The sequence below is a fragment of the Ursus americanus genome, chromosome 12, assembly GCF_024610735.1.
Source record: "Ursus americanus isolate L20-20 chromosome 12, mUrsAme1.1.p, whole genome shotgun sequence".
Lineage (NCBI taxonomy): Eukaryota > Metazoa > Chordata > Mammalia > Carnivora > Ursidae > Ursus > Ursus americanus.
This window is the reverse complement of record NC_142138.1, coordinates 65,046,979-65,069,369: the sequence shown is the minus strand read 5'-3', so window position 1 is coordinate 65,069,369 and position 22,391 is coordinate 65,046,979. Positions and strand designations below refer to the sequence as shown.

Below are 22,391 nucleotides of genomic sequence, written 5' to 3'. Positions count from 1 at the left end.
AGATCTGCTCTTACTGAAGTGGATTAATGATGAAAATAGCCAAATCTGAGCATCAGAAGACCTGCCAGTCTACCTGATACATGATCTCTGCAGTTCTGAGAAGCAAAAGTAATTTAAAACATAAGGGCTTGTGTCTGGAGGTGTGTGTGTGTGTGTGTGTGTGTGTGTGTGTGTGTGTGTGTGTATAAAGGTGACCAGGTATAACGGAGGACTTGATGAAGGGGATTGGGGGAAGAGGAAGGCAAGATGTGTGTGTGTGAGACTAATGAGTTCTGAGCAATGATGAAAAGGTTTTACTACTGACCTTTAAATCTATAAAGGCTTCTATACTTGATCTGAGCTCAGAGTTAAAAAAAAAAAATTAAAAAGTCTAGTTTAAAATAGTAAAAACTGGCATAGTTAATAGGAGAAATAGACAATTCAACAATAATATTTGGAGACTTTAGTAGCTCATTTTCAGTAATGGATAAAATAATGAACAATAAAGAATGAATAATAAAAGACAAATAAAAGACTTAAACAGCAGAATAACCCAATAAGACCTACTAGACATCTACAGAACACTCCACTCATCAACAATAAAATACATTATTGTCAAGTGCACATGGAACATTCTCCAGGAAAGACTATATGTTAAACCACAAAACAAGTCTCAGTAGATTTAAAACAATCAAAATCATACAAAATATTTTCTACCACCACCATGGAATTAAATTAAAAATCAGTAACAGAAAGAAGTTTGGGAAATCCACAAATATGTGAAAATTAACACAGAGAAGAAATCACAAGGAAATTGCTTTGAGATGACTGAAAATAAAACCTTAATGTACCAAAACCTATGGAACACTGCAAAAGCAATGCATAAAAGACAATTTCTAGTTTTATTTTGCCTAAATGTGTATATTATAAAAGAAGATCTCAAATCAATAACCTAACTTTCCACCCTAAGCAACTGGGAAAAAGAAGGCAAAGTAAAATCAAAGCAAACAAATGGAAGTAAATAACAGATTATAATATAAATAAATAAAAGACAGAATAGAAAACAATAGAGAGAGTCAACAAAACCAGAAGGTGCTTCTTTGAAAAGATCAACAAAATTGACAATTGTAGGGAGAGAGAAAGAGAAAGGAGGAAGAGACCTAAATTACTAGAATTAGGAATGAAAGAGAAAACATTTTTTCCAACCTTACAGAAATGAAAAGAATTATAAGGAAATACTATGAATGTCAACAGATTAGATACCATAGATGAAATGGATAAATTTCTGGAAAGGTACAAACTTCCAAATCTGAGTCAAGAAGAACTAAAAAATCAGAATAGACTTATAAGAAGTAGAGATTGAATTGGTAATTTTAAAGTTTGCACACAGAAAAGCCCAAGCTCAGATGGCCTCCCTGGTAAATTCTACCAAATATTTATGGAAGAATTAACACTGAATAATTTTCACAAACTCTTCCAGTATATAGAAGAGGAAGGAACACTTCCCAACTAATTCTATCAGGTAAGTATTACCCTGATACCAAAACCAGACAAAGTCATCACAAGATAACTCCAGGCTAATATCTCTTATGAAGATAGATAAAAATCCTCAAGAAAATGCTAGCCAACTGAATCCAGCAACAGGTAAAAAGGATTATACATTGTCACCAAGTGGGATTTATCTTAAGAATTCAAGGTTGGCTCAAGATGCAAAAATCAATCAATATAATATACCATATTAATAGAATAAAGGACAGAAACCACAAGATCGTCTACATAAGACTCAGAAAAAGCATTTGACAGAATTCAACACCCTTTCATGATTAAAAAAAAAAAAAAAACTCAATGCACTAGGAATAGAAGGAAACTTCTTCAACCTCATAAAGGGCATCTATAAAACAAAACAAAGCCACAGCTAACAAACAGCGTTGTTTTTGGTAAAAGACTAAAAGCTTTCGCCCTAAGATCAGGCCCAGGACATGAATGTTTGCTCTCATTTTTCCAACTGAACATTGTACTGAAGGCTCTAACCAGGGCAATCAGACAATACGAATAAATAATGTGCAAGCAGATTGGAAAGAAAAAAGTAGAACTGTCTCTCTTTTTACAGTTGATATAAAAGTGTATTTAGAAAATCCTAAGGAATGCAATCTACCAAGAACACAATGTACATACAAACACACACACTATTAGAACTAATAAAAAAGTTCAGCAAGTTTGAAGATATGAGATCAATATACAAAAGCCAATTGTATTTTTCTACATTAACAAAGAGCAATCCAAAATTGAAATCAAGAAAACAATTCTGTTTAAAGTAGCATCAAAAGGAATAAAATACATCTCTTCAACAAATGGTGTTGGGAAAACTGGACAGCTATATGCAAAAGAATGAAATTCAACCACTTTCTTATACTATACACAAAAATAAACCTAAAAGGGATTAAAGACCTAAATATGAGACCTGAAACCATAAAAATCCTAAAAGAGGGCACAGGCAGTGATTTCTCTGACACTGGCTGTAGTTATATTTTTTTAGATATGTTTTCTGGAGCAAGGGAAACAGAAGCAAAAATAAACTGTTGGGACAACATCAAAATTCCTTCTGCACAGTAAAGGAAACAATAGACAAAAAACTAAAGGAAAACCTACTGAATGGGAGAAGATATTTGCAAATGATATCTCTGATAAAGGGCTAGTATCCAAAATATATAAAGAACTTACACAACTTAACAAACACACAAAATAAATAATCCAATTAAAAAATGGGCAGATGGGAACATTTTTCCAAAGAAGACATGCAGACATGAAAAGATGTTCAACATCACTAGTCATCAGGGAAATACAAATCAAAACTACAATGAGATCTCACCTCACACGTGTCAGAATGGCTAAAAACAATACAAGAAGCAACAAGTGTTGGTGAGGGTGCAGAGAAAAAGGAAACCTTTGCACTGTTTGTGGAAATTCAAACTGGTGCAGCCACTTTGGAAAACAGTATGGAGTTTCTCAAATGGTTAAAAATAGAACTACCCTATGATCCAGTAATGACACTACTGGGTATTTATCCAAAGAATATAAAACCCCTAGTTTGGAAGGATATATGCACCCCTGTTTTTATTGCAGCATTATTTCTAAATTATGGAAAACAGCTCAAGGGTCCCTTGATAGATGAGTGGATAAAGAAGATGTAGTGTGTGTGTGTGTGTGTGTGTGTGTGTGTGTGTGTGTGTAATGAAATATTACTCAGCCATAAAAAAAGAATGAAATCTTGCCATTTGCAGCAACATGGATGGATCTAAAGCATATAATTATAATGCTAAGTGAAATAAGTCAGTCAGAGAAAGACAAATACCATATGATTTCACTCATATGTGGAATTTAAGAAACAAAACAAATCCAAAGAGGGAAAAAAGAGTGATAAGCCAAGAAACAGACCCCTAACCATAGACAATAAACTCATGATTACTAGAGGAGCAGTGAGTGGGGGATGGATGAAATAGGTGATGTGGATTAAAAAAGGAATAAAATAATTAGAAATAAATGTAATAAGACTTAGACACTGAAAACCACAAAATATTACTGAAAGAAATTAAAGAAGACCTAATAAATATAAAACATCACATTTTAAGTTTATGGAAGACTTAATATTATTAAGATGGCAGTACTCCCTACATTCTTTTATTAACATCCCAGCTGCCTTCCTGCAAAAATTGATAAGCTGATACCAAAATTCTTATGTAAATTCAAAGTACTCAGAATAGCCAAAATAATCTTGAAAAAGAACAAAGTTAGATGACTCACACTTCCTGATTTCAAAACTTACTAAAAGCCACAGTAATAAAACAGTGTGGTACTAGAATAAAGATAGGCATACATATCAATAGAATAGAACTAAGCGTTCATTTATTATCAACTTGTGGTCAACAAATTTCTTTATAAGCATGCCAAGCTAATTCAGTGGACCTGTATCTCACACTATACACAGAAATGAACTCAAAAGCAGCAAGGACTTAATTATTAAAGCTCAAACAACAAACTCTTAGAAGAAAACATAGTGCAAATCTTCATGTCCTTGAATCTGGCAACAGTTTCTTAGATAACACCAAAAGCTCAAACTTTGTCAAAACGAGAAAAGTTTGTGTTTTAAAGGATACCACCCAGAAAATGAAAAGTTAACCTACAGAATGGAAGATATTCTTTGTAAATCATAAAAATGATAATGGTCTAGTATCCAGAATATATAAGGAGCTACTACAATTCAACAATGAAGACTAATAACCCAATTTTTTAAATGGGCAAGGATCTGAATAGACATTTCTCCAAAGAAGTTACATAAATGACAAATAAGCACATGAAAAGATGCTCAACGTCATTAGTCGTTAGGGAATTGCAAATTAAACTATGAGATATTACTTCCCACCCACTAAAATGACTAGAACAAAAAAGAGACAGTAAGTAATAAGTGTTAGTGAGGATGTGGAGAAATTGGAACCCTCATATACTGATGATAAGAATGTATAATGGTGCAATCACTGTGGAAAACATTTTGGCAGTTCCTCAAAAAGTTAAAAATAGAGTTATCATATGACCCACCAATTCCACTCCTAGTAGAATATCCGAGGGAAATTAATATATACATCACTCAAAAATTTGTATATAGATGTTGATAACATTGTTAATAATAGCAAGATTGGGAAAATAACACGTCTGTCCATCAACTCACAAATAAACAAAATTTGACAAATCTACACAATGGAATATTATTCATCCATGAAAAAGAATGAAGTATGAATACACACTACAACACAGATGAATCTTGAAAATATTATGCTAAGTGGAAGAAGCCAGACACAAAAGGCCTCGTATTGCATACTTCCATCTGTAGGAAATGTCTAGAATATTCAAATCCATAGAGATAGCTGATCACTGGTTGCCAGGGGCTAGGGGCAGGAGTGATACAGAGTGACTGCTCATGGCATCAGGGTTTCTTTTTGGGAAGATGAAAATGTTCTGAAATTAGTGATAACTTCTGCACATGTTTTTGAACATAGTAAAATCCACTCAATGGATTTTATGTCTCAAAAATGAGTCTATCTGTATCAGAAGTAATTACATGAAAGCTAATACTTAAGTCATTACATGAAAGCTAATACTTGAGAGTCAGCCACCAGAGGAATGGGGACAAATAAGAGCTCTTAAAAACATTTGTCCCATAGCATCTGACTCTGTTCGAGATACTTTTTGCCCAAGAACATGAAGGATTCCAAACATTTTTAATAGAGGTGAGTGTGTTTACTTCAGTTAAAGTGTATTTTTATTATTTTATACTAAGTATCTGACAGAAGAAGGCACAAGGCAATTACTTAGAAAAAATATTAAAGTGAGTAGATAAATTATGAGGACATAAAAGGAATTGTACCCTAATTATTCAGTTTGCCTCTTTATCAGGGACCCCTTCCCAAGGCTAATGTCCTCTCTTAGGTAATGTTTGTTTGTTTTTCCTGGAAAAAAAACAGCTTATGGCTGATATCTATGTATAATTTTTTTTCCTAAAAATGATTTTCCAAATCCCTCATGTTGAACATGACATTTTCAATAACTTCTCTCTTTCTGTTACCCTTCCAGGTATTACCTGCAAACACAGGCTGCCTCCACATTGATAGGGATTGCTCAGCTACATATTGCCATGAATCAAGCAGTGATATATACCATCCTTTCCAAAAACGTGTGCAGCTAAGAGCTAGCAGGTATATCATGAAGCACACATCAGAGGTTATCTGTGAGGTCCTGGATCCTGAGGGAAATACCTTTCAGGTAAAGTGCATCATTAGTATGGAGAGAGGGGCTGTACTTTTTTTTTTTTTTTTGAGGTATTTCACACTAGAGAGTTTCTATGAAGCCCTATACGTTAGCTGCCTTGGGATTAGTTATACACTTACTGCCAATACTTTGCATAAGCAGTAATGAATGTCAATATCTTTGCTTCTCAAGTGTATTTCCAGGGGATAGAAAGTCTAACAGTTGGGATGGTAGAAATGATAAAGCCAAATAAAGAATTACAATGGGAGGAAAGAAACATTACTAAACATTTAAAAATAATGCCAACAAAAAGAAATGACAATATGAATGGTCTCTATCCAAGTTAAAGTGAGATCGAGTTTGCTCGACAAGGCTGAGAATCCATGGTGAGAAATATCAGGTAGTGAGGGTTCTAGTCGGGTTGAAGATGGGGAGGTGAGAGCAGTGCTTAGCTAGTAGATGGTAGAGCTCTGTCTTTTGTTTCTCCGTCCTTCAATACCATAACTATCCTCTTACACCCAGGCCAAAAGCTGGCAAACCATGGCTACCTCTTTATACAGGCCCATGAGCTAAAAATGGCTTTTATATTTTTAAATGGTTGGGAAAACTCAAAAGGAGAAGAATATTTCATGACACATAAAAATTACAGGAAATTCAGATCTCCATGTCATGATATAGTTTTATTGGAACACAGCCCTGCTCATTTGTCTCTGGCTGCTTTTGCATACAATGGTAGACATGAGTAGTTGCAACAGAAACTGTGTGGCCTACAGATCCTAAAATATTTATTCCCTGGCCCTTGACAAAAAACGTTTTGCCAACCCCTGCTCTAAGCATTTCTCCTTGTTTTCGCTCCTCACCCAGCAGCAGAAGTTTGTGTATCAGATAATAGGTGGTGAAGTTATTTTTCAGATTTGGAACCATAGCACAGAGTCCCCAGCTTTGGTTTGGTACGCAAACTAGCTCTGATCCTGCTTGGTTCTTTTGATGCTCAGTAAATGAGATTCTTCCCAGCATGAGTTCAGGCTGCTAACAAATCTTAATTTATACTGAACTGAAATTGAACCTTAAAGCCCAACCCCTCTAGGTTTAAACATATGGGACATTCAGGCCAAGCATTCTTCTAGGCACTGATGCTCTTCTTGGGCATTCCCTTCAGTGGTCTTTCAGCCTGAACCACACTCTTTCCTGGACAGACCCACGCCATATCTAAATAGTGTAATGGCTGGGACATTTCTTCTCACGCTGATACTGCGTCTCACGCTGATACTGCGTCTCACGCTGATACTACAGATTTAGTGTCGTGAATCCTGATGCTGCATTTGTGATCAGAGAATATAAACTTCTCCCCACTATCACTTCCTTAATATTTCAAGACAACGATCACATGAGTAGCCTTTCCTCAATGTTTAAATCCCCAGTTCCTTGAACTAAAGCTCAAAAGATAAGATTTTGAGTCCCCTGCTATCCTTATCACCTTCCTCGGAGTACATTCTGGTTTGTCTTCCAGTTTGTCTTCACAGTTGAGGCGTGGTTTGTAAGTAGAGATGTGCTACTGGGTTTTCACTTTTATTAATGCCAAATGTACTCAGTGAATATTACCTTGAAAATAAATATCCCTGATTTTCTGAATATACCAAAAAATCACATGCTTTCTCAAATGGAAAACGAAGCTCATGACATTTCTTTTCTTTTAGTTGCTTATATACTTTGCCCCTTAGGTTATGGCTGATGGCAGCATATCAACTGTGGTACCTGAAAACAATCTGGAAGAGGATTTAAGTGAAAAAGCTGAAGGCTATGATAATTTATCGTCTACTCATCTTTATAAGAATCATCTGCAAATCTATGGTGAACACGTGCCCAGGTAATATGATAAAAATAATACCATGACTTTAATTTGTTTTAAGGTTTTATTCATTTATTTGAGAGAGAGACAGAGAGAGCTGGGGGAGGGGCAGAGGGAGAGGGAGAAGCAGACTCCCCAGCTGAGCAGGGAGCCCAACTCGGGGCTCAATCCCAGGACCCTGAGATCATGACCTGAGCTGAAGGCAGACACTTAACCAACTGAGCCACCCAAGCACCACTGACTTTTATTTTAAATTCCAAGCTTAAAGAGCATTTTAATACTTCAAGTGATTTGATTTTATTGCTTCAAATAGGTTTTTTGTCATTTATGCTGATGGATCAGGAGTGGAACTTCTTCGCGACAGTGACATAGAAGAATACCTATCCTTGGCATATGGAGAACCATCTACTGTAGTTCTCCAGGAGCCAGTACAGGAACAGCCAGGTAGGGAACCCAGAATGTCTGGAAGTCACTGTGTCCGCTTACCAGCTCCCAGCCTCTTTATGCAGCCTACCCCCGTGTCAACTCTATTTTCTTCCTTTTGCTCACTTTTCAACTCCACTAGCCACCTGGCCATGTCAACCTGTGTCTACAGTTACTTATGTTCCTTCCAAACTTTATCTGAGCATCAGCCTATGTAAACTGTGCATGAGTCCCTTTCCTACGTGTAAGCAGATTTGACTCTGTCTTTAGATATGTTAGGTATGTAGCTATGATTCTATTTATGTGTTCCTTTCATCTTAGTAGGGAAAAAAAGAAAAGTGAGATATTCCTTGTAAGTTCATTTTTTCTGTCATTTCGAAGGTGTTGCCTTGATGAATTTAGTATAATAAGAAAAGAAAATATGTTTGATGTGTGAGTTAGAAAGCCAACCTGAAATATGAGATAAGTTATATATAATTATATTCATTGTGTGTTTATATTATTCTCATCAATTTTAAAGAAATCAGTGTGTGGCTAAAGATTAGAGACACATAATGCATTAAGAAAGAGTCATCAGGAGCACCCGGCTGGCTCAGTTGGTGGAGCATGCAACTCTCAATCTTGAGATTGTGAGTTTGAGCCCCACATTGAGTGCAGAGATTACTTTAAAAAGAAACTTTAAAAAAAAAAGAAAGAATCATCAGTGTGTGTCATATGTGTATTTGAACATAGACATAACCCTGGATGTCATCTGTCTATGAAACCGATGTTTTACGTCTAGGTTTATGTATGTTCGTTTTTTATCTGTTCTCTGGTTGGTGGGATATACTTTACACTTATTTATGAATATGCCTGCATCTCTGCACACTGAGTGTATCTTTTAGTGTATCCATTCACATGTGCATGTTGCTCTTTGTGAATTTTTAGAGTGGGGAGCTCTGGTTGTGCAGTGCATGTGTAGAACTATAGGAGAATTCAGTGCAAATGGCCTTGTTAGTTATTTAACTAGCATCTACTTGATAACCTACAATGTGCCAAACACACTGGCTGGGCATTGGGAATACAGTAGTGAGCTAAAACAGCATGGATCCTGCCTTCATAGAGCTTAGAGTTTAATGAGAGAGAGAAGCATTAATTATACAGCACACAGTAACTGTGATTATATGATTATCAATTAGGATAAGGTCTTTGAAGGAAAAGAATATGGTTCCAAGAGAGCAGGAACCCAATGTAGTCTAGAAGGCTTCCCTGGAGACACTGGAGCTAAGAACTGGTGGATAAGTAGCTGTTGATTAAAATAGGAGGGAAAGCTTTCTTGGAAGAGACAGTACAGAGCAGAAAGCAAAAAGCCATGGAGAACAGGGAGGAAAAGGTCAAAGTAGCCAATGCATAGGAGGAATGGTGCGAATTGAGACAGGATGAGAAAACACTGAGGGCTCATTTTTCTCCCGTGAGCAGTGGGCAAAGAATTATTTAAATCATAGTATAACATAATCAGTCACTCTTGACTGCTAGTGGGATTCATTCATGCAGTAGGTCTGGGTAGAAAAGCTGGTTGTTCCTGTAGCCCAGAACAGGGTCTCTCAGAGGCAAATGATCCAAGGTAGGTCAGCGGATGAGCTCAAGTGAACCGACAAGACTTGGATGTGGTTTTTGAAGGGTGGTAAGGCATCAGTTAATAATTCTGGGCAATCTAAACCTAGTCTCTAGGTGTTACAGTGGCTAAAAACCTTACTTTTCTTGTTAGATCATAAGGTTCTTAAGTGCAGTCACTGTGTCTTGCTTATCAGAAAGTTGTTTGTTGAGGGGCATCTGGTTGGCTCAGTCGGTTAAGTGTCGGACTCTTGGTTTCTTCTCAGGTCATGATCCCATGGGTTGTGAGATAGAGCCCTGTTGGGGGCTCCACGCTCAGTGCGGAGTCTGCTTGAGATTCTCTCTGCCCTTCCTGTCACTTGCATGTGCTCGCTCTCTCTCTCTCTCTCTCAAATAAATAAATAAATAAATAAATAAATAAATAAATAAATCTTTTTAAAAAACTGTTTGTTGAATTTAGTGAAAACCTATTGAATTTCTCAGAATCTTTTTGCTAGAGAAATAATCCTCGGATAACTCTCTTTGAACCAGGCACCCTGAGCATCACTGTCCTTCGCCCTCTTCATGAAGCATCACCATGGCTAATGAAGAAAGAATTAGATACAATTGTTCCTCTTAATCTCCAGTCAAGGTCATGGGAGACATTTCCCTCCATTGAGGTAGAAATTTTTTCTTCTGGAAGGTCACTACACTTGCATATCCATCCATCAATATATTGGAGTCTCGGATCTTCTCCTATATATTCACATATTTTCATTCTTATGTAAATTGTTAATGGGCTCAGGAGTTTTATATTTGAAGACTTTAACATTTGTAGATTTTAGAGACATATACCTGACTAGCTAAATCTCAGTTTTATTTCTTTTCGCCGATGTTGCAGGCTCAAATAACCAACCACTCTGAGTAATGCATGTTCTACCTCTCCTGTCATGGAATTACTAATATTAAGCAATACATAAATCTTCCCTTCTCTCATTACTTATCTGTCAGTTTTAACACACAATTTAGGTCTTTCACACTCCCTTTCTCCCCTAATTTACTAATGCAAAGACTGAAACATGTAAGAATAATGTGAAGGATTATACAAAGGATTTGCAACTACAATGTTAAAAAGTAAACATTGTAATTATGTCAGATTAGAGAAGACGCACCTAAAGTTTTTTTAAAGAATGGAAGAAAATATCTTAAGCAAGAATCATGAAGTCCTGCATCGTGCAAGATTTGACATTTCAATTTGCAAGCAATTTGTGTAATATGTCCAGCATATTGTCAGATGTTAAATTATTAAATCAATGAAGACATTGATAATATGATCAGAGAGACATACTAGTGTTAGGTAGGGAGGATAATGTTTTTGATGTATAATGAAGTTTGCTCCCCCAAATAATCTGGTAATAACAAGGGCACAGATAATGAACATTTAAGATAACAAAGACCTTGGAGCACCTGGGTGGCTCAGTTGGTTAAGAGTTTGCCTTCGGGGGCTCCTGGGTGGCACAGCGGTTAAGCGTCTGCCTTTGGCTCAGGGCGTGATCCCAGCGTTCTGGGTTCGAGCCCCACATCAGCCTCCTCCACTAAGAGCCTGCTTCTTCCTCTCCCACTCCCCCTGCTTGTGTTCCCTCTCACTCTGGCTGTCTCTCTCTGTCAAATAAATAAATAAAATCTTAAAAAAAAAAAAAAAAAAAAAGAGTTTGCCTTCGGCTCAGGTCATGATCCCAGGGTGCTGCTCAGTGAGGATCCTCCTTTTCCCCCTCCCTCTCCACCCCTACCCCCTCTTGTGCTCTCTCTCTAGCCCTCTCTCAAATAAATAAATAAAATCTTCAAAAAAAAAAAAAGATAACAAAGACCTTAGTCCTATATTTGAACTTGGTGACTGTAACCAACATGGTGAAAGAAGGTGATCTGAATTCTAGTCCTGAGCTTACCAATTATTAATGTGGGATTTGGGACAAGCCACATTGGCTCTCTACTTCCTTATCTGAAAAATAAAAAGCCCACACCAAATGGTTCACTAAGGCTATAACCAAGTTGAAAGTAGTGCTTCATGACCAATAATATGCCACATCTAAGCTTAATGAAGGAAGTTCAGTCTCTTCCCCTGCAACTCCTATAGCTCTGACCTTCTATGCCCAGTAGCAGTGGCCCTGCCCAGGCAAACGTCTGAGTGGTTATCACTGACCAAGCATCAGACACTGAAGAGCAGCTAACAATGAAACACATCAGACACTCTGCAGGACATAGGGCATCAAAGCACACTACTCCTAAAAATCGGTTACAAGGAAAACATAAAGATGTGAGTCCACCCTGAGGGGGACATTTGTGCCCAAGAGCCCTTGGAAAGACTCTGAAAGCATGCTTAATCTAGAGTGAGCTCAAAGACCACCCAAATCCATGGGATGATTTTCTCTCAATCTCCCTAGGGCAAAATGAACATGAAAACAGAAAGTTAAAGACTGCTTATTCCAACTGTCTTGGGCTACTTGTGGGTAGTAAGCAATAGTCACATGCATTTGGCGTAAGTGTAGCTACATTTCCATGATACCACATTGCTTACTACTCCCCTAAACGCTATCCAGTGAGACATAATGCAGCAGGATTTTAAAATATCCAGATTCCTATAAAAAGGGAACTTACCCAGTTCTATTACCAATTTTCCTTATATTTGAGAAACTTTGGGGGAGCAGAGATTTTTTTTTTTGCTATTGTATTCCCTAACAATTGGTTCCTAGCATAGTATCTACGTAAATAAGGGCTCAGTAAAAAAAAATAAATTTAAATAAATTTAAAAATAATAAATAAACAGATAAATAAATAAAATTAATGTTCAAACATTCTTTTCTTTTCTTTTCTTTTCTTTTCTTTTCTTTTCTTTTCTTTTCTTTTCTTTTCTTTTCTTTTCTTTTCTTTTCGATGGTTGTTTTGCTTTGTTTTGTTAACAGAAAAAAACTCCCGGACCTCCATTTGGCACTCAGATTTGGAAGGGCCTTGACTTTGGGTCCAAACAGCTAGTAAGTGCCTCAGCCTCTCTACTCAAGAGCCCCAAAGTGCTACAGATGCGCCAGTTCATCCAGCACGAGGTCATAAACGATGAGGTGAAATTGAAGTTGCAGATTTCCCTTAAGGTAATGGAATTCGGGTAACCTGACCCAGAAGAATCAGGAACAGGACAATTATTCCTCTTGGTTTCTTGGAGGAACCTGAAATTATGTAATTCTACCAATATTTATCTAATGCAACGCACGAATGTCAATTTTCCAGAGGGTAGGAGGTTGAGAAGTAGAAAATACTTAATGGTTCCCATAAGGTATAGGAAGTATTGAGGCCCTGAGACATTGAAAACACATAATTTTACATGTGATTGCTATACAGAGTCCTCCTTCTTTCTTACTGTATGGGAAACTGGTTTAATGACCTCTGGAAAAAGGTAGAGCTGTTTATTAATCTGATACTTGTCCATGGAAGAAAAGCATTGTTGGATTTTGGAAATGGTCTAAGAATTTGTAAACATACAGTCAATTGTATAAGCTGTATCTGTAAGATCTCACTGTCTTCTTTGTTAACTGTCTCAGAACAAGATCGTGTGTTTTTTGTTTACAGTTATATACCCAGCACCTGGCATAGAGCAGGGGACCAGTTCTTTATGAAAATAGATACTTATGGAAAAAGTAAAGTATATTTCTCTTGGAAGCAAAGGCGTGGACAAAGGCTAAACTTACATTCATAGATGGAATCATAAAGACTATCCCTGGAGAGAACTCTAGAAACCATCTAACCCAAGTCTGTACATTTTATTGATGAGGACACTGGAGCATAGAGTTAGAAGCCGGGCCTCTCTGGGGTCTTCATGCAGTTCTAATATCTTTTGGCCCTCAAAGCTTTGCCTTTGGACTTTTCAGGTCTTTGCCAATTAATATAATTAAGGAAAAGGTTTTCCAGATTACTTGACCAGTACCTGGTTTGTTGACCATTGCAAACTTACATAGTCTTACTCTTTTTGTAGTATTTCAAGTTGATGTCGACTGTTTTTGGTGTCTCTTTCTACCTTATTTCTGTTTTTTATTGACCTATTTTATTCTGCTGATTTAGGATTATATAAACCATATTCTAAAGAAAGAAGACAAGCTACAGGAAATGACCGTTAAAGATTCCAGAACTGAGGAGGAGAGGGGCAACGCTGCAGATCTCCTCAAGCTAGTTATGGTGAAAAAGAAATGTTTTATGTACCAATATGTTTGCTGTTGTTTCAATATTGGTGTCTCCAGACAAAATATCCCAACTAAAGCTGTTTCTGCCACTTCTAAGGAGCATTTGCTCCCTCCTTTTAATTTCTTATTTCTGGGGAAATCTGATTCCTCGTGTACTGAATTTTCCAAATGCTTTTTAAGCTCTTCCTTAAATCATAAATAATTCTGAAGGCTCTTAAATAAAAGTTTATATTGTCTTCTGAGAAACTGATTTCACAGAAATACTGAATGAATTAATGAATGAAATAGGAAGAAGGAAGGAAAAGGAATTTCTACAACTTAAAATGATTTGCATCTTAAAAAATCTGTTAAGTGAAAGGAATGGCTAAAAAAATCTAATAAATTTTGTATTGGCATTAAAAAAACTATTTTATAGTAGTTTCCATAAAATATCAATTTGAGCACATGAAGAATGCTTTTAAGCAAGTGAATTTGTATGTAATATAATCATCATCATTAACAAATTCTATCTTCGTTTCAGTCATTCCCTAAAATGGAAGAAACTACAACAAGTCATGTAACTGAAGGTAACTACTTTAATATTTTAACTTTAATATTTTTCTGCAAAATATTTAAAAATCTTAAATTCACTTCTCGGTCATTCCTTCATCTGATAGCAAAGTGCCACATACATATTTCTGTTGCCATATTGGCCATGTTGTATTGTAATGATTTATTTACATATTTTTTCTGCCTAAATTGTAGGATCCCTGAAAACCATGACTGCCTCTAATTTATTTTTAACTTTGATTTGTTGAATGAAAACAGTTGACTTTTGAAGTTTAGGTTAACCTCAGCTTGTATTTCCAATATAGCTAGGATACAAGTGGGACACAATCAACCAGCCAACACTCCCCTCCCCCCCACACAGAACTTTTGAACAACTACAGTTACCACCCAAACTTTGCACTGGTATATATATATATATATATATATATATAACAGTCCATAGTATTAATTTTGCATATTTTAAAATATGCAAATATATATATTTCTCTCTATATATAAAACTATATATATATAGTTCAATTTTGCATATTTTAAAATATGCATATATATAGTTTAAAATATGCATATATATATATATAGTTCAAGCAGTCTAAGAAAATATCCTCATTCAAAGCATATTCATTTGGGGAATATATAGCCCCAGCAAACTTAGTTATATGATTTCATAGTTCACAGCAGAAAGCAGGGAAGAATTTGGTGGTTTGGGATTTTCTTTTTTTTTTTTTCCTTTTTTTTAAAATAATCTTTATTTTGTTATATTAGTCACCTTTTCCCTTTCTATTTTGGTCGTATGACAAAGGTCAGAAACTGGCAGGCATAGGCTTCATTTAGCCCACAGATGTGTTTTATGTGTCCCTCACAGTGTTGGCTTGTACGGTTATTTTTGTTTATCTGAATTTTCTGTCTCTCGAAATGGGACATTACCCCATAGTGACGTTTGGCTAAAGATGATTAACAGCTGCCCTTTTAGAATGACCATGAACAAAAGAATCGATCACAACCCTCAGTTGCCACTCTGTTGTCACTCTGTCACCTGGGTAGCCTGTTATACCAAGATTGTCAATTTAGCAAATAAAAATACAGAAGGCTCAGTTAAATTTGAATTTCAGATAAACAAGTAACCTTTCAGCATAAGGTTATTCCATGTTAGATTTGGGACATACTTACACTAAAAAATTATTTGTTGCTCATCTGAAGTTTAAATTTAACTAGATGCCCTATACTTTATCTGGGATCTGTACCTTGTAGCATTTGAATTTGTAACCTGTGGCATGAGGGATCAATCCCCATAGAGGTAAATGGGCAGGCTGCCTGATAATGAAGGATGAACTAAATATATTTTTCAAACATACAAACAAACAGATGCAAGAGTCAAACCGGGTTTTGCATATTCACAGCTGCCCTTGAAATATTAATAATGGCAATTTTAAGTCAATGCTCCCCAGAGTATTTCCCAAAACACTAGTTTATGAAATGGCTGGACCAAAAATGAATTTTATGATAAAATAAGTTTGGATAATCCTGTATATTGCCTTATTTCTTAGAGAGCCACAGTGTAAATGAACTAAGTCCTACAGCAACAAAACATATTTAACCTTGTATAAATCAGTGTTTTCCAAGATCATATACCCATAAAACATAGAATCTTTTTAATTTTTTCAGATCTTTGTTAACATCCCGCTGAGACCATGTTCTAAGAATAGGCTCAGAATAACCACCCAAATTATCAAATAACTATTGTGTTATGTTCATATCCTTAGATCTTTCTTTTTTTAGAAAAACAGTTTCAACAAAATGGTTAATTTTTTTTTTAAGTTTTGGTGTTTCAGATAGGAAGAAATTCAGTTAGGTAAAACACTGATTCCCCTAACGCTGGGGATAAATGAGAGAGGTCACTACATTTTACATTTTGACAATAAGATGTGTGTTCTCTCATAGGGCATTTCCTAAAAGTGGTCTGGTTTACTGGTATATTACAGCTTGGTCATGGAAATTCTAGAAAACACTTGATAGATTAAATATAGGCTCTTAGAAACCCTCTCAAGGAGTAATCGGGCACTGACTATGCACTATGCCATCAAAAATTTGAGGATAAAAGTTAAATGTGTCTCTTTTTAAAGTTGCAGCCCACCTAATGGATTTATTCAAGCGATCTTTGCCTGCTCCTCCAGAACATCTGCCAGAAACATTTGGTTCAGGTTTCTTTGAAAAGAAATGGAGGTAAGCTGATCCCATAATGAGTTCCAATTAGTGTGAAGCATACAGTGATTGAGGAAATGGAGAGACACGGTGTTCTAACTCTGGGTGACAACATCAATGAATTCTCAGCCTCTCACCTCCTACACTATTAACGATTTATCATACAGTGGAGGTTTATCCTGTATTGTTTGTAAGCTGAGAGCATTGCCCTTTTCCATCATACTTTCCTTTCCTTTTCCCCAGGTATACAACACAAGCAAAACACTGGAAAGAAAAGTTGCAACAAAAGAGGTAATTCTGTCTTGAAGTATACATAAGCATATGAAAAGGCCCAGTTTTGTGGAATCATGGATATGGGACAGGTTGAAAGGTCCTACCATCTAGGCTTTCCGCTGTTATTTGAATCTCTTCTACATTTTTGCCAAGTGCTTACTCAGCTTATGAGTGAAGATGTCACTATCTCTAGAGGAAGCCTGTTTGACCATTACATAGATCCACTCCTTCTCCTAAACAAGAAAGTTCTCGGGTACTCTCTGTGCCCTGGTAATTCTAATATACTGATAAGTATCCTAGAACTTAACGCAGAGCCTAGTCATAAACCTTCAGGGTTCTTATAATTCAGATGAGGAATGTGCTCTAAGGATTATGTGCTTTGGTTTCCTTTCATTCCTAGCTGAGGATACCACCCTGTCAGGAAAGGAAGCCAGATACATTTACCGAGTATATAGTAGTGCATATGGTACTGTTGCACACATTTGCACAGCTCCTCTCCAAAATGACTGCAGGAAAGATGAAGATTCTTCTTCATAAAAATGTCTGGGTTACCTTGTAGAATGTGGGGGAGAAGTAGTGAGATAGAATCCTCCATCTTATGGGCCACCCCTATATTCAAGGTCAAACTAGAAGGTATGTATTGTCTCGTAGAATATCCCTGGAAGGAGTTTTAAGAGACTGGCGACAACGATTACCCACGGGGAAGGAGATAGAGAGGTTTGGGGGACAGTGTGGGATGCAGACTTCCTTTTTATTACATACTCTTTAATACTTTCTGAATTACGTGCATGTGTTATCCATTTACATTTTTAAAATTTTTGAAACATTCACAATTTCAGATGTTAACCTACAGGAAGATAATGGCAAGCCAACGAAAGTTTTTGAAGAAGAAAGTAAAATGCTTAATTAGATTTGTGTCATAGAAAGAGAAGTGTTGGTAGCCCAGAAACGGATCTGGGGAGGGTTAAGAAATGAGAGAGTTTCCGGGAAATGGAGGGTGATCAACAAGTGTCCCTGTGGAGGGATTGGAAAGGAGAATGAAAAGAGGAATTCAGATTTATCACCTGGGAGATTTATTTTGTGAGAACAGCTCTAAGAGGGTGTAGGCAATAGGCCACACTGCCATAGACAGGAATGAATCAGGTGAGGCAATAGTGAGAAGATATTTTAATAGGAAACTAAAATTGTTTAAGTAAGATGATATTTTGATTTGGCCAGTATTTTCTGACAGGCCAGCTAGTATAAGAGAAAGGGCACTGGTCTCAGAGCCAGCAGACCTAGAGTCAGTTCCAGTTTGATTACTTACAGCTCAATGATGCCAGCTGGTTGTTTTAGTTCAGTAAAATTTACCTCAGGAGTTCAGTTTGCTTCTCTGTAAAATGAGGACCACTGGGCCATCTAATACCTGAGGTATCTTTCAGCTCACACGCTGGGTGACTAACAGCTGACTAGCATATGCACTTATCAAGATCCTGGGCAAGCAACCCAGGTTTTAATTCAGACTTCACCTCTTATTAGTTATGTGATTTAAGGTTGGTTACTTATCTTTTCTACACCTTGATATTTTGAGCAGTAAAATGGGGATAACAGTAGTAACTCATAGAGTTAGTGTAAGAGTAGATGTGTAAAGCGCTTGGTAAAATATCTGGCATGTAATAAGAACCTAAAAATGAGAACTATCTCAAATGAGATTAGGTTCAGCTACATTGAACAGACAATCCCCCAAGTCAGTGCTTTCACAAGAAAGAAGTGTACCTTTCCTGATGCAAAAGAAGTCAGAAGTGGGCAGTCCATGGTAAGCAGCACTACAACATTGTCAGGAACTCAGATTTCTTCTTTTTATCTGTTCCATCATTCCTAGCACATCGTGTCCATCCTCAAGTTTACCTCATAGTTGCAAAGTCACTGCTGCAGCTGTGTCCATTTCATCCATAATTCAGGAAGTAGGAAAAGAGATGAGACAAGGACAAAGGGAAAGCCTCTCTGCTGTGTCAGCCCTCTTTAAAGGCTATCTGGAGTCTTACCCATTGGCTTCAGTTTCTTGTCATTGGCCTTCCCTGTATATAGGAAAGGCTGGAAAGTGGAGTTTTTAGCTGGTGTATCCCCTCCCCAATATAGGGTTTTGATATTGGAAAGACAACTAGCAGGGTTATCATGATTGCTCTTATTTTACTTTGTAATCACTGATCATACTAGTCCTAAACCATTCCTTAGGTTTGGGTTTTAGCTTTTGTTACCCCTGCTACTGAAATTATAGAAATTAGTAGAATCAAACTGGCATTTAAACCTCAGAGAATTGAAAACATGCAAAAAAGGTCAACCAAGTGGGTTTTAGTCTTCTGAGATCAACTGTAAAAACACACTGCCACCTGGCATCATCATTTCCTATCTTAAAGGAAAGTCTGATTTCTGAAGTAGGAAATGTGACTGATTCCAGAAGGAGCAGAAAATGAACCAAAGAAACTGACAAAAAAAAAAATCTGATGAGTTAATTCTTATCAGTTTTATGGTTGGTGATTCCATTTTCTGTGGTATTTAAAGCTAAAATTCTGTGTCTTCTTTTTATCATTATGGAAATATCAACCAGGAAGGAAATTGAAAACACACAAAACTACTTAACGGAAATTAGAAACAAAGTAATATCACCCTACTTCACATCTGAATTGAGCAACTTCTGTCGGTCTCAGGTAACTGAATGTAATTAACAACAATTGAATAAGAGTCTTTACAAAAGTTGATACAATGCATATGTCATTATGTAGTCAACTTTTCCTGATGTTTCTTGCCTGCATCAGCCCAACTGACTTTACCTTTCATCAAATCCATGTCCTCACAAGCATATGAGGGAAAACTAATTTCAGGTCTTGCACCTAAGGAGAAGTTCGCTGCCAATGCATTACTACCACTCCACGTCTCTGCCTTGCATTGTCACTATTAATTACCCTCTACCATCTATTCTAAGCCCCGGTTTGGGTCAAATTCTCCCTGTTTTTACCCTCTTACAGATTCCATTTTGAAGTTTTTATTCCATTAAAATTTCTGCACCGTTCTGCTGCTGAAATAGCCCTAAATTATTACAAGTTCTTGGAAGCCCGTGGAGACAGAGCACTCCTTTTCTAGGAAACCTTGAAACTCTCAAGCAAAGTGAATATTCTCATGTGTTTTGAGCTCCCTGTATTGCTATGAATGTTCCAGATGCTATTATTAACCAAAAGCTGCCTGAGAAGAAGTTACAGGAAGTTACGACAGTTTGACAAAATCTAGAACTGAGTTAAACAGTCTCTTGAAAAACTTTTAGTTTGCAAACTTTCTTTTCAGAGCCTAAGAAAAAAAATTTCTTTCATCATTGCTTATCAACTTGATGTGCTTGTGGTGATTGTCTTCCTGGCTTGCATTAAGTCTGAAGTAAGTCTTTTGGTTTTTCCTTTCAGTTTAATTATCTGGACACCCTTTCTAAAAACTTGCCTCCTTTTACAAAGAAAGAGGAAGATGCAAGCAAAACAACTCTTGAGAATACATCCGATCTTCATCCAGGTAATGTGTTCATGTAGCTGTTATTACTGTAAATGTGCTTAAATGAAGAATGCCTAACAAAGACCTAACAAAGATGTCTGAAGACATAACCAGTTCCTACCACCTTTTGTCTCAGTACTAGCTAGTGTCATAACCTATTGTGACTTGTATATTACAAATTTGGCTGAGTTGAGGAAATCAAGATATAAATAAAATTTAGTTTCATCCTGTATGCTTAAAATTCACCTAAAAACATTTAGAAGACCTGACTAATTTACAATCAAGGGAGTAATGAAAGGTTGGTGGAGAACAGGGCAAAAATGCAAGCTCAAGTTGTCACCTCACATAATACCTAATTATAAGGAGGAAAATGAGTCTTTACAATGGAGAGTGATGGCATTTTCCAGCTTAACCAAGTGATCAAGTTTCTACCAATTGTGACAACCTAGCATTAGGTGTTTTCTCATATAACGCATCATGAAGTGTCTAGGACCTATGTAGAATTCTTGCCCAAAATCCTTAACTTGAGTTTAACCAAGAGGAAACAATCAGACAAATCTAGAATGTAGACATTCTATGAAATAACTGTCCTGAACTCTTCAAAAAAGTCAATGGCATTAAAAGAAAAAAAAAATGGGATGATTGTTCTATAGTAAAAGAGACTAGGGTCACCTGGGTGGCTCAGTCAGTTCAGCAGCTGACGATTTTAGCTCAGGTCATGATCTCAGGGTTAAATCACCACAGCGGGCTCCCTGCTCAGCGGGGAGTCTGCTTGAGGATTTCTCTGCCCCTCCTCCTGCTCACTCTCTCTCTCTCTCTCTCAAATGGATAGATAAATCTTTTTCAGAAAGAGAGAGAGAGACTAAAGAGGCATATAAACGACATGGAACACATAAATTTGGATGCTGAATTGAGAAGATAAACAGCTATGAAAGATATTTTGGAGCAACTACACAGGTTTGAATAGAGGACTATATAGTTGAGGGCATTGTGGAATATCTTTGGGTTTTCTTGGGTGTAATGACGGTATTACGGATGTATAGAACAATGTCTCCATTTCAAGAGATGCATGTTGGAGAATTTAGGGATGAAATGGAATTTAATACTTCTCTTTAATAAACTAGGTAGTTAAACTCTCCAGATAGAGGAGTTTTCTACTGCACAATACAATACAGAGGCTCAGCTGCCTGGAATGAGTAGCCAAAGAAAACATCTGATTACCGCAGAGTTTGCAAAGAGTAAGGCTGGAACAATGACTTAGACACAAGATGGGAGAAATTAGAGATGAAGTTTGATGGTGCTGGTGCCCGTGTGCTCCCAGGCAGACAAGTCTAATCAATGCAGCCTAGTGTTCCCTTGAAAGGAGGTGATGCCACAGGTTTCTCAACAATTCTCCAGGCAGCCACCACCATTCAGCCAGGGTGGCCCACATACAAGTTGAAATGTATTTGCAACCCCAGTCCTTGATAGATTTATGTTTTTTAAAGATTTACTTATTTGAGAGAGAGCAGGGGGAGGGGGAGAGGGAGAGAGAGAATCCTGAAGTAGATTCCCCTCTAAGCCCGGACTTTGGGCTCGATCCCAGGACCCTGAGATCATTACCTGAGCCGAATTCAAGAGTGGGACACTCAACCAACTGAGCCACCCAGGCTGTCCTTGATAGATTTATTTTAAATTTTTTTCACGTTGTACTTCTTAGATATATTTTAATAAAGAGCTACATCGACATAATAACGAATGGATTTAAGATTGGAGACTTTTTTTTTAAAAAATCACATCTCAGTTACTCTTGCTAGGTGAGAGTGGGCTAAATTACTTGGTCTCCGCTTCATAACCCAACCAAGAGAACTATTGTGTTATCTTGTAGAACCAGCTAACTCCAGGGGAGTGTGTTCTTTGCCGACACTATCCTGTTCGTTAGTGGCAAACACGGCATCATATAATGCAGAGCCTCTCACTCTGCCTGGCCTCCTTCCATTTGATCTTTCTAAAGGCAGAGGTGGGGGAGC

General features: G+C 37.0%; 1 protein-coding gene and 2 non-coding genes across 3 annotated transcripts in view; all 3 read left to right on the top strand.

Moving 5' to 3' along the window:
• Positions 1–22,391, top strand: part of SPAG17 (sperm associated antigen 17) — a 212,056-nt gene that overhangs the window by 173,423 nt on the left and 16,242 nt on the right. The window contains exons 33-43 of the mRNA XM_087866202.1: positions 5,605–5,793; positions 7,500–7,645; positions 7,941–8,071; positions 10,175–10,302; positions 12,583–12,765; positions 13,730–13,843; positions 14,369–14,414; positions 16,518–16,617; positions 16,840–16,887; positions 19,457–19,556; positions 20,301–20,403. Of these exons, the coding sequence (XP_087722328.1) occupies positions 5,605–5,793; positions 7,500–7,645; positions 7,941–8,071; positions 10,175–10,302; positions 12,583–12,765; positions 13,730–13,843; positions 14,369–14,414; positions 16,518–16,617; positions 16,840–16,887; positions 19,457–19,556; positions 20,301–20,403 (1,288 nt within the window). The remainder of the gene's footprint in view (positions 1–5,604; positions 5,794–7,499; positions 7,646–7,940; positions 8,072–10,174; positions 10,303–12,582; positions 12,766–13,729; positions 13,844–14,368; positions 14,415–16,517; positions 16,618–16,839; positions 16,888–19,456; positions 19,557–20,300; positions 20,404–22,391) is intronic.
• On the top strand, positions 22–101 carry LOC123795478 (small nucleolar RNA U2-19). Its single transcript, XR_006780524.1, has one exon. It is a non-coding gene; the product is annotated as a small nucleolar RNA U2-19 (small nucleolar RNA).
• Positions 275–344, top strand: LOC123795476 (small nucleolar RNA U2-30). Its single transcript, XR_006780523.1, has one exon. It is a non-coding gene; the product is annotated as a small nucleolar RNA U2-30 (small nucleolar RNA).